The sequence below is a fragment of the Anomalospiza imberbis genome, chromosome 17 (genome assembly GCF_031753505.1).
Source record: "Anomalospiza imberbis isolate Cuckoo-Finch-1a 21T00152 chromosome 17, ASM3175350v1, whole genome shotgun sequence".
Lineage (NCBI taxonomy): Eukaryota > Metazoa > Chordata > Aves > Passeriformes > Viduidae > Anomalospiza > Anomalospiza imberbis.
Window position 1 is genome coordinate 14,167,558 of NC_089697.1, and position 12,440 is coordinate 14,179,997.

Genomic DNA, 12,440 nt, shown 5'->3' on the forward strand with positions numbered 1-12,440 from the left:
GACCTGCCAGGGATCTGAAGGAAATCAAATGCTACAAGCTTTGCCAGTTCTCTCCTTTACTGCATGTGTGCTGAGGAGCAGGAACAATTCCTTCCAGACTGTTTATGCTGGGCCTTGCCCTGTCTCATCACCAGTGCAGCTGTGTGACCACAGTCCCTCCTTTTTCCCTGGCTCTGTGTCCTGAATACACAGATGCTTTGCTAAAGCCTCCTGGAGAGGTGATGTGCATGTGCTGTGTTCAGTTTGGCTGCTTCCAAAGGCTCTTGAGGAAGATCAGCTATGGCCTAGGGGAGAACTGTGCATTATGAGAAATTCAGGAGTGATTTGCTCAGCTCTAAATGAAGGTTGTTTCCAATTAGGTTAACGAAGAACATCGTTCTCATGTCCAGAGTCACTTGGTCTGTACAGGGAGATATAAATCACCCGTCTGTACACAGACACTCTGAAAAGCACCGGGGAGTAAAGAAGATCATTCCCACTGGGCTGTGAAGCACTGAGCACCCAGGGTGGGAGGAGATGAGCGCAGAGCCCCCTTCCACCACTGGCACTGTGTCCTGCTGCCACCCATCACTCCTGGGGGCTGCCAGCTCCGAGCAGCCAATGCCTGTGTCCAAACACGCCGCGCCTGCTGCAGTCACACAAGGCCAGGACTTGCTCAGAGAATCATGATGCAAAGGCTGATGCTCATCAGTGAAATCTGTGGCTGAAGGAATGACAATTAGGTGGGATTACCAGCCTGATCCCATCCCAGGCTGCTCAGTGCTGCAGGTAGCGTTGGCCAGAGGATCCTGCTGCCAGGAATGTGTCACCGTGTCCTCTGGGGAACTGAAGGAGCTGGGCACTCCTCATCAGCCAGGAGTCACTCTCACTTCCATGTGTATCTTGCTTTACAGATGGGGAATGCGTCCAACACCTCAGTGTTCACCTCCACCCTATCGGAGAGAGAAGACCTGATTTTTGGCACTCTCTATTTGATCTTTGGTAAGGAAAGATGGCCTGTTGACCCCCCTGTCCCTGCCCAGCTCCTGCCAGAGACAGTCAGGCCTTTTCAGTCACTGGTGCTTCCAGAAGTGTCCAGCCATTAGCAGATTAATTAAACTGACCCTTCCCATGTTACCCAGAAGTATGGTCTGGTGACTGAATTCCCCTCTCAGGTGAATTTCAAGTGCCTGTTATGGTTTTAAATATTTGAAAAGTTGAATAACTTTGAGGGACATCCTGTAACTCCTACCACAGCCACCTGAGGTGAGACAGGCAAGGGCTCTGTTGGTACCACCAGCCTCAGGTCCATTGAAGGGGATTTGGAGCTCAAGCTGGCCCTTGATTTCAGCAGGAGTTGGAAAAGCTAATAAAGTGTACTTAGCACAGATGTGAGACTTGCTCTGTGGGAAAAACGCCTTGTAAGGCTGGGAAGAAGGATAAACATCTCAATACTCTGCTCCCCAGTGACTCCAAAGCCTCCAGAGCTCTGGATTTGCCCAGATCCCACGTGGGAGTCCTGTTCCCTGAGGGGAACTTAGTGTTGGCCATTCAGTGGCTTTGGAAGCCGGTTCTTACCATGAGATTTAATTTGCAGCCTAATCCATTAGGGAGGAACTCTTATCCTGCCCAACCTGCCCCAAAAGCAGCAAAGATTCCCCTTCTGAGGACACTGAAACCTCTTTTCCATGAAATCACAATTATGTAATGAAAAAGAGAAAGCCCTTATTATTAAACTTAAATCACCACTGTTGATTTAAATACACTAATAGCAAACAAAGAGCCTTCTTTTGTTTAGTCTGGATTTTCCTTGATCTTCATAGTGCCTTTCTTCTTGTTTATTTTGTTACCATGATATGGGACAGTGCAGACTCACAGGAGTGACATTGCCAGGAAGAAATTATGGAGGCCAAGGGGCCCAGCTCCCTGGCCTCACATCAGAGGAGCAGTCACAGAGAGCTCCCGTTATTTATCTAGCTGGGAGGAAGTGCCCCTTGCTCCTTCCAGCTGCAGCAAGTGACTTTGGCCAGATCCTGCACCCGGAGCCCGCTGCAGCCTCATCCCATCTCTGCCCTCCTACCAAACGCCTCTGCAGGATCTCAGGAAGGAGAAGGGATCCCATCCAATGGAAAGGAGCTCCAGATGTGCTCACAGAGCTCTGTGGGTCCCGTGGGCTCCCCTGCTCAGCTCATCACAGAGAGGGAAGCCTGGAGCCCTCTCCACCCTCTGTAGGCTTCTGCAGTGTTCCCTTCCAAACATCTCAGGGTGCTCCTGACTCCTTTCCTGGCTCTGTCACACACAGCACCATTCTCTGCCTCCTCCACAGGCATCATGTCCCTGTCTGGGAACTCACTGCTGCTGCTGGTGGCCCATCAGAAGAGGTCCCTGCTGAAACCTGCCGAGTTCTTCATCGTCAACCTGGCCATCAGTGACCTGAGCATGACGGTGACGCTCTTCCCCTTGGCCACCTCCTCCTTCTTTGCACACAGGTACCTCATGGGAGTGGCTCTGCACTGGCCAGTGGCCCAGATGCAAACTGTCTGGGAGCCAGGAGATCCCTGGCAGGTGCAGAGGGACTTGGGTGGCACAGGGGCACATGCAGGCTCCCAGACAGCCATCCCACAGCACGCGCTTTGTTGCTCCCTGTCCCTCCAGTTCTCACACAGATCCGCTGCCAAAGGGGCCTGGTGGTGGGTGTCCAAGCTGGCAGTGCAGTGGTGGGAGCTGCTGTGGGTCAGGGCAGCTCCTGCATCCCCAGCTCCACCCATGTCCACCTTTGGGGTGCTCAGGGAACAAATCAGGGGCAAGGTCATGCCCATATTTACTGGGCAGGTGCTGGCACATGGGAACCTGCCCACGTGTGCCCAGCTCTGCTGCAGGAATGGGACCAGCCGCTGGGAATCTCCCACACAGGAGAAGCCTCGTGTGCAGGGCTGTCAGGGGGGAGGGACGGGCTCACCTGCAGGCTCTCCTTGCAGGTGGCTCTTCGACCAGGCCGTGTGCACCCTCTACGCCTTCTGCGGGGTCCTGTTCGGGCTGTGCAGCCTGGCCAGCCTGACGGTGCTCAGCACGGTCTGCTGCCTGAAGGTCTGTTACCCGGCATATGGTAGGTGTTGGGATTCGTTATCTGATCCTCACTCACACCCCTCTCTGTTAACAGAGCCCTTTTTCTTTCAATGAGCCAGATCCACCTCTTCAGGGAAAGCTTTGCCCCAGGGCAACCTATTCCCAGTCAATATTTCGTCCCAGAATCACAGAAACAAGTTTAGGCTGGAAAATATCTATAAGATCATTGAGTCCAGCTGTTACCAGAGCATTCCAAGTCCAGCACTAAACCATGTCCCCAGGTGTCACATCTGTGTGGCTGTATCACAGCAGATTGCAGGGTTTTGAATGTCCATACACACTCTTGAGCTTCGGCGAGAGCAGACTGCAGCTGGGAAGCCACAAGCTCTGGCAGAGCAACAAGAGCTGCTTTCCCTGGTCCCTGGTGGGAGAGCCATAGGCTAAATATGTTTAATTCACTGAAATAATTAATACAGGAGGGCCGGGTTTGCAGTGCTACAGCTCATGTCTGGAGCCCTGTTTTCACTGGTATGTCCTCCACAGAGCTAAGGTGAATGATTGCTCACTGCGGAGAGCATCTGAGGAAGTGAGGGAGCCCATGGATGTTCCTTACACAGCTCCTGCTCCAATTTGGAGTTCCTAATTTCCTCAGCTCAGCTGCTAATCCTTCCTCTAGCACTTATCTTCAGAATACACTTTCCATTAAAGACCAAAAACAGAAACAAAATGGGAAATCATATGTATCACTTTGGTTTGCAGACCAGCACCCCAGGGTCCCTCCTGTCCCCCTGTCCCCTGACTAATGCCCATGTGCTCTGAGCCAGTGGCTGCTGCCAGCCACCCGTGTGTCCCCAGCAGCTCTCAGTGCCTCAAGGGCAATGGTGGAGCAGAGTGACTTGGTTATGTGCCAGCACAACAGCTCGGGAGGTGGCTAAAAAGGTGGGAGGAAAGATAAAGATGTAAGTTGGCTGTGGAAAGGCAGCCCAGGTGACAGTGGCTTTTCCCTGCCCAGCCTCTGCTCTTGATCAGCCAGTGCTTGGCAGCCTGGCACTTGGGGCTTATCTACAGCCCAGCCCATCTTCTGTGAGGAAATGTGCTTTTAGTTGCTTAGTTTCAAAGCAAAATGTTATTTGTATGTATGTCTGAAGATATAGCACTTAACAGTGAGTCTTAGAAGATCAGAGAATTTGAGATTCGATGGGGGTTGGGACAAAAATGAAAACAAAACGTCTCCCCCAGAGCTTCACTGTGCAGGGAGGGAAAGGTCCCTCGAGTGACGGGGTCTGGGGTGGCCCGAGGAGCCCTGGCCGTGCCCGGCACCGGTGCGGTGAGCACGGGAGCTGCCGGCGGTGCTCGGCAGGCCCGAGGCGCTGGCCCTGTCTGGAGCCCGGCGTGCGCCCCGGGGCTCTGGGTGCCACGGGAGCCCTCCTGAGCGCGGTCCCCACGCCGCAGGGAGCAGGTTCTCGCGGAGCCACGCCGCCGGGCTGCTGCTGGCCGTGTGGGCCTACGCCCTGGCCTTCGCCTGCGCGCCCCTGGCCCGGTGGGGCAGCTACGGCCCCGAGCCCTACGGGACGGCCTGCTGCATCGCCTGGGAGGCCTCCAGCAGGCAGGCCATGCTCTACATCCTCGCCCTCCTCATCTTCTGCTACCTGCTGCCCTGCCTGCTCATCCTGGTGTCCTACGCGCTGATCCTGTGGACGGTGTGGGTGTCGCGGAGAGCTGTGAGGCAGCACACGTCCCCCCGGCGCGGGGCCCGTGGCGCACACGGCCTGCTGCTCAGGGTACGGGAACGGGGCTGCTGCTCAGGGTACGGGAACGGGGCTGCTGCTCAGGGTACGGGAACGGGGCTGCTGCTCCAGGAACGGGGAACGGGGCTGCTGCTCCAAGAATGGGGCTGCTGCTCAGGGTACGGGAACGGGGCTGCTGCTCCAAGAATGGGGCTGCTGCTCAGGGTACGGGAACGGGGCTGCTGCTCAGGGTACGGGAACGGGGCTGCTGCTCCAGGAACGGGGAACGGGGCTGCTGCTCAGGGTACGGGAACGGGGCTGCTGCTCAGGGTACGGGAACGGGGCTGCTGCTCCAGGAACGGGGAACGGGGCTGCTGCTCAGGGTACGGGAACGGGGCTGCTGCTCCAGGAACGGGGAACGGGGCTGCTGCTCAGGGTACGGGAACGGGGCTGCTGCTCCAGGAACGGGGAACGGGGCTGCTGCTCCAGGAACGGGGAACGGGGCTGCTGCTCAGGGTACGGGAACGGGGCTGCTGCTCCAAGAATGGGGCTGCTGCTCAGGGTACGGGAACGGGGCTGCTGCTCCAAGAATGGGGCTGCTGCTCAGGGTACGGGAACGGGGCTGCTGCTCAGGGTACAGGAACGGGGCTGCTGCTCCAGGAACGGGGAACGGGGCTGCTGCTCAGGGTACGGGAACGGGGCTGCTGCTCCAGGAACGGGGAACGGGGCTGCTGCTCCAGGAACGGGGAACGGGGCTGCTGCTCCAGGAACGGGGAACGGGGCTGCTGCTCAGGGTACGGGAACGGGGCTGCTGCTCAGGGTACGGGGAACGGGGCTGCTGCTGCAGGAATGGGGAACGGGGCTGCTGCTCAGGGTACGGGAACAGGGCTGCTGCTCCAGGAACGGGGAATGAGGCTGCTGCTCCAAGAATGGGGCTGCTGCTCAGGGTACGGGAACAGGGCTGCTGCTGCAGGAACAGGGAACGGGGCTGCTGCTCCAGGAACGGGGAACGGGGCTGCTGCTCCAGGAACGGGGAACAGGGCTGCTGCTCCAGGAACGGGGAACGGGGCTGCTGCTCCAAGAATGGGGCTGCTGCTCAGGGTACGGGAACGGGGCTGCTGCTGCAAGAACGGGGAACGGGGCTGCTGCTCCAGGAACGGGGAACGGGGCTGCTGCTCAGGGTATGGGAACGGGGCTGCTCCTTGAGGAACAGGGAATGGGGCTGCTCCTCAAGGTACTGGGAATTGGGGGCTGCTCCTCAAGGAACAGGATCGGGTGGCTGTGGGGCCACGGGGTGCCCTGCCTAGCCCACTGCCCATGGGCAGGCGAACGGCAGGGCCCCTCCTGCCCAGTGTCTGCTGCTCCTGATGAATTCTCCAGGTGTCCGTGTCAGTGTGGGCAACAACACATTGCTCCTCATTTAAAGTCATCAGGTGGAGGAGTTTTCATTTTAAGTTACATTGGAAAAGATCATAAAGGAGCTTGCATGAGTCATTGTTCCCCAGACTACAAGCTAATACTATAATTTACCAAGAATATGTAAAAAACCCTGAATAACCTTTTTAAAACACAGCATGAGAGAAAACAACTTGCAAGCCTGGCTTCAAAGGAAACATCCACATCCATTCAGGGGAGGGAGACTGAGCACAGCCAATTTCCAGGCCTCCCAAGCCACACAGGTTGCTGGAGGGATTTGCAGTGCTGCCAAAAGCTGTTGGGGCCTGCTGCTGAGCTGTTCCCAGCCAGGTCAGCGGGTCCTTGTGCCCATCTGCCACAGCAGGCTGAGGCCGTTCCCGAGTTTCCCAGGTGGGACAGGGTGTGAGAGGGAGCAGGTCTATGCATGGGCTGTGCTGAGCTGCTGCCCTGCTCTCTGACATTCCAGTACAGGTCCAGAAGGCTGAGTACCTTTCCCTGGGGATGTGAGGGCTGCTCAGGGTCCTGCTGCATGTGGCTGAGTCTGGGGGGTGTCAGCGTTCCCCGGATGCTGCAGGAGGCTCACAGTGCTGCCATCTGCCTCTGCTCCTTCTGCAGCTGAGCGTCGCCGTGTGCCTGGGGTTCCTGGCTGCCTGGACTCCCTACGCCGTGGTTGCGCTGTGGGCACTGCTCGGGGACGCCAGCCAGGTGCCAGCGCTGGCCTTCGTGCTCTCGGCCGTCTTTGCCAAGTCCTCGACGCTCTACAACCCGCTGGTGTACCTGCTCCTCAAGCCCAGCTTCCACAGGTTCCTGTCCAAGGACGGGGTGCCCCTGTGCACCCTCCTGTGCTGCGGCTGCCGGGGCGCTGCGCTCCGGCCCTTCCCGGCGCCGCGCCGCAGGGGCCGCCCCGGCGCTGGCAGAAGCTGCAGCGACGGTTTTGGGGGTTTCAGTGACTGCCCCAGGTGCTTCACACCCCCCTGGCTGCCCGGCAGCTCAGCCCAGCGTGGCACCCAGGCCGTGCTGGCCAGCGGAGCCGCGGGGCAGCCAGGGCTGAGGAGGACGGTGCAGGTCATGGTGCTGCTCACGTGGAGGTGGCCAGGCCTGGGCACTGCCAGCGTGGCGGGGGAGGCCCTGCCCTCGGCCATCGCCAAGGACCTGCTCTGAGCCCAGCCCTGCCCGGCTCTGTCCTAGCGGAGCCCTGGAACACAAACCCAAATGCAGCATTCTCTCACCCCTGGGCCCAGTGGGTCCCAGATGTTCCACACCTGAAGTGACATGAAGATGTGAGACTGACCCCTCTGGTTTGGCTCTTGCAGCTCTGAGCCTGGTGTTTGCACTCACAAAAACAAGAACAAAACAGACCCAGTGCCTGAGATGTGCCCAGGGTGCAGCCCAGGGTACAGTCTCTCCCGCAGTTTCCTCTCTGGACCCTTGGCCTTTGTTTTTCTAATCTGGTGCTCTGATGGTCAAGTAGGAACTTGTTTGTCTTAAAAATTGTGCCTGGCAGGGCGGGCTGGGGGCCAGGAGGCCCGAGGGGAATCTACCTCCAGTGCTAGCTCCTACAGCCCCCACTGTCCTCTTCTGTCCTGCTGGGGAGTGGAGCTGTCCACACAGCTACCTCACCTGGGGTAAGGAAGCACATCCCTACAGGTCCGGGAAAGCTCCCTGTATCCCATCCCCGGCCCTCTGGTACACGAAGGGATCACGCGGTGTCTGCACTGACGTTCATCGTTGCAGTTGTCATTTCTGAAGTAAATTCACTCATGCAAAACCAGCGTCCCACTCGGTCCGGCTCCGTGTTGGTGGCTGCGCTCCAGGATAATGGGAATGCAGATGGGGATGGTGCAGAGCGTGCCCGGGGCCAGAGCGTGGCCAGGCTGGGTGCCACGGGCCAGCCACGCAGAGAGGGGCACAGCCCATCGGCTGGGCACGGGCACCTGGCACCAGCAAACCTGGCCCGGCAGCCGAGCCTCCCTCGTGCCGAGTGCCATAGCCACGCTGTGCTGGCAGCAACGGGACCCTGCCACACCCCTGCGTGTCCCCCCGGCCACCCTGGGCCACCCTGGGCCATCCTGAGCCGTCCCGGGCCATCCTGGGCCATCCTGCTGCTGCCCATCGAGAGGAGCCTCCAGAAAGGGACCAGGGGCTGATTTCTCCTTGGAGGACACAAACACGAAGGGCTGCTGCCATCTCCTGGGGGCTCTCCGGGCATGGCCACCCCGGCATGGACAGGGACCAAGGACTGACCAGCCAGGCTGGGCATTGGGCTGTGCCAGGCTTGGGGACAGAGCATTGGGTCCCTGCTCTGCCTGCCAGCCCCCTGGCCAACAGCTTTGGCCCCTGCTGCCTAAAAATCCAGTGCTCCAGAGATCATGTAAAGAATACAGGGAGAAAGATAATGATCCACTAATCCTTCAGGTCCTTTATGATTCCAGACAACCCCCAGATCAGTGTTTTCATCCCACAGGCCTGTGAGAGCATGCCCAGCACTGAGAGCCCCAATGCTGGGGGTGTTTAATCTCCATTCCCAGACACTCCTGCTGCCGAGGGCCAATGTTTGCAGCCACCCAGCAAACCCCAACCAGTCCAACGAACTCCACGTGCTGAGGCTGGGCCAAACAGCCAGTCCAGGGTCTGGCACTGCCCAGGGACTCCTCTCTGCCAGACTGGGTCCCCCGTGGGGAACGGCACAGCTGGGGCCAATGTAGCCGCATCCCCAGCTGGGCATGGTGCTGGCAGCTGCCACCAATTACCTGAGGATTAGAGACAACCTCCTCTCTCTCGGGCAGCTCCCCTGGTGCTGCTGGTGGGCTGAGCCTGAGAGAGGGTGGTGGCCTCACCCTTGGAGCTGAGGCCCAGCAGGGGCTGGAAGGGGGTTCCTGATTGCAAGAACCAGTCCCTTTGGGTTTGGTCATGCTGCAGTGCTGCTCAGTGAGAGCCTGCTCCTGGAGCAGGAACGGAGCCAGGGCTGCCTTGGGGTGCGTGTGCTGCCCGGGGGCTGCACTATGGGCGCTGCATTTCCCACTCTGTGCTGGCTTGCTCGGGAGTCTGAGGGCACAGCTACAGCTCCAAGGTGGCAGGGACACTGTCTGCCCTAGAAAAGGAAAAATGGGGAATAAGGTGACTGTCAAGGAAAGTCAGCAAAATCATACATGAATGTGAAAATCAAACATAGCAGATTTTTTTTACAGTGGTTCTGAGCTATGGAGGTTAATGTGTAGTTTGAGGAAAAGTGAAGCCTTAACTCTGAGTTGTGCAAATGTGGTGATATTTTAGTGCAGCTGCTTTTTAAATAGCTCCCCTATCCCCCATTGCTCCAGCTTCATTGCCTAAAATGATTTAATTCCTTCTGCCTGTGGTGGATAATTGAAGGTAAAAAATGCTTCCAGCTGGGGATCTCAGCTGTTGTCCTGGTGTTGTCCAGGAGCAGGGCTGGGAGCAGGACCAGCCTCCCCAGCAGGTCTGTGCTCCAGCAGGGCCCCAAAGCTCATCCATCTCCTGCTCCAATCTGAAGGGTGAAGCCCTGATGATCCCATCAGCTCAAACCAGAGCTGCCCACAGTAATGCCCAGGGAGGCTTTGCAATCAGGCCCTTTTGTACCTCCAAAACTGGCTGTTGCCCGAAGCTGAGGGTGCACGTGCCCCAGGTCCTGCGCTGTGTCCCCTCCTGTGGCCCCACTGTTCTCGAGGGCTGGGTGGCCTCAGCCTGTGCCACTGACCCTTAACTGCAGCCCCTCAGGTGGGTGAGCTCACCTGGGGCACAGGCATGGGGAAAAGCCAACAGCTCTTCAATCAGCACAGGGCAGAGGTCTGCTCTGTTCCCAAAGGCTGAGCTCCTCAAGGGCAGCTAAGGACTCCTGGCTGCGGCAGCTTTGGAATTAGGCTGTGGAAACAGCCCAGAGGTGCTTTAGCGGGTAAAGCAAAGGAGCATCTCCCCAGCCTGGAGGATCAGCCAGAGCTCACCGAGCAGCAGCACCTGGGGCTCTGCAGGCAGCTGCTTCAGCTGCTGGGGTGCTTAGCTGAGAACATTAAGAAATCAAGTTCACTCTTGCACAGGTTTGCAGATGACACCAAGTTAGGATGGAGGAGCTAACTTGTGGAAAGAGGGTTAGGGTTTAATATTGATCTGATAAAATAGGAAATTATCTAAAGTAACTGTCAGGTAAGTCAGTAAAGAAGAATATTTATTTTCTAAGCATATTAAGTGAAGAACTCCAAACTGTGAAATGACTGAAAAGCCATTGTATTGATAAATGCATGTAAGCATTGGGCACTATGATAAAAATTTCTTTTGGTTCCAGAATGAGTGAGTTAATTTTTCCTTCTCAGAATACACACTTAATACTACTTTCGTCAAATCTTGGAATTACGTTAAGTTTGGTTTTCAATCCAACCATCCCCAGAGTCTTCACGGGAATCGCTTCCGAGCGATCCCTGCGTCCCGGGGCGGTGCCGCCGGCCGCCGCCAGAGGGCGGCAGCGAACAGCTCACCTGGCGGCAGGTGCGGCCGGGGACCGCCGGGAACGGCCGGGAACCGCCGGGGACCGCCGGGAGCGGCCGGGAACGGCCAGGGACCGCCGGGAGCGGCCGGGATCCGCCGGGAGCGGCCGGGGACCGCCGGGATCCGCCGGGAGCGGCCGGGGACCGCCGGGATCCGCCGGGAGCGGCCGGGATCCGCCGAGAGCGGCCGAGGACCGCCGGGAGCGGCCGGGAGCGGCCGGGAGCGGCCGGGATCCGCCGGGAGCGGCCGGGATCCGCCGGGAGCGGCCGGGATCCGCCGGGATCCGCCGGGGACCGCCGGGAGCGGCCGGGATCCGCCGGGGACCCCCGGGAGCGGCCGGGGACCACCGGGAACGGCCGGGGACCGCCGGGGACCGCCGGGAGCGGCCGGGGACCGCCGCCCTCGGGTACGTCAGCGGCACTGAGGCATTGTGCCGCCCCCGGAGCAACAGCAGCTCCACCACTGAACACCCGAGGAGAAGCTCTCAGGGACCTTCCAGCAGCTCCTGGGTGTAAAGGTGAGAAACGCAGTAGGAGCGATGGGTAACTGAAGTTTAATTCAGTCTGCTGGGCTCTAGAAGGGTGACAAAAAGGCCGATGTTCACACAGATCCCCCCACAGATCAAGCAAGCACCCACGTTTTCACAGCCTGCTCAGCCCCAGCCGCGTGTGTCCCAGCTCTGGGACAAGCAGTGAGGCCCTTTCCACAGGCAGGGAAAGGGCAGCAGGGGACAAGATGTGGTCTTTTGAAAAACTGCTCAAACAGGTTCAGGATTCTGAATACATTCTTGAACTTTTATTCTCTCGGTAGGTAAGCAGTGTATTAAAAAACTCAGTAGCAAAACCAGACCAAAACTAAGTCTCACATCTTCAGAAACAAACATGTGCATTTGCATGTCAGATTTGGGTGCTGAACTGTAATTCACATCCTGACAGTGGATATGCAAATGACCAAGGAGGAATTTGGCAGTGGGAGCAAACTGCTGCATGTGTCACCATGGCAAATGTGCAACAAACACGTTCAGGTGTTGGCAAGGCCGAGCAAACACTGGGCCATGGAGAACAAATGCAGTGGTAACACAGATTCTGAAACAGTGTAAGCAGAAGAGAAAAATGGGACAGCTTAATGGAAGCTGTTTGGCACTTCCCAGCAGAGGCTGCTCCAGCCACGTGCAGTATTAATCTTTCTGTACCTGGATTAGATTTTGTAAGCTCTTTTTCCTCATGTACGTCCTGCTTTTGCTTTCATTGAAGCTTAAAAATTCCACTGGTGAATTCTGGAGTGTTAGGGACGCTTCATAAATTAGGCAAAATAGAAGCTGCTCTTTTCTAAGATTTGAAGCCAAAGTGCCAGCAAGGAGCAACTGCCAATTATAGAAACCCAACTGCAAGTGGCTTTAGCCAAAGAAAAGAAACTACAATTTCAAATGCAGTTCTGTGCTGTCACAGACCCCCACTTCCCCAAAGCCATCAGTACTGTGGATTAGATCCCTTAGTATAAAAACCAAAAAATCCCATAGAACAGAAATCAAGGATTTCTTAAGTGACAAAACTACATTTTCAGAGGTGATTCCCTGTATGTGCAACATATGCTCCTGTCAAGGTATGTATCTTTTCTGGGTTCAAAATATGCAAATTCCATAAATTATATGTTTCGTCCAGTCAGATTCCCTTACTAGTGCTGAAAGAAATTCAGAGTATAAACTGTCAAGACTCTTCATGCTGTGAATGAATATATATATATATATATATATAA

General features: G+C 56.9%; 1 protein-coding gene across 1 annotated transcript; it reads left to right on the forward strand.

Moving 5' to 3' along the window:
- The first annotated feature begins 411 nt into the window (after positions 1-411).
- Positions 412-7,819, forward strand: LOC137484335 (opsin-5-like). Its single transcript, XM_068208100.1, has 5 exons — positions 412-981; positions 2,306-2,468; positions 2,958-3,085; positions 4,498-4,826; positions 6,804-7,819. Exons 1-5 carry the CDS (start codon positions 801-803, stop codon positions 7,347-7,349), a joined length of 1,347 nt encoding a protein of 448 aa, XP_068064201.1. The 5' UTR covers positions 412-800; the 3' UTR covers positions 7,350-7,819.
- Positions 7,820-12,440: the final 4,621 nt, after the last annotated feature.

Excerpts from the sequence above, each read along its gene's own strand:
- LOC137484335 (XM_068208100.1), top strand. The coding sequence starts at position 801 with ATGTGTCACCGTGTCCTCTGGGGAACTGAAGGAGCTGGGCACTCCTCA. Across the intron at positions 2,469-2,957 it reads TCCTCCTTCTTTGCACACAG|GTGGCTCTTCGACCAGGCCG; the intron begins GTACCTCATGGG and ends CTCTCCTTGCAG. Across the intron at positions 4,827-6,803 it reads CACACGGCCTGCTGCTCAGG|CTGAGCGTCGCCGTGTGCCT; the intron begins GTACGGGAACGG and ends CTCCTTCTGCAG.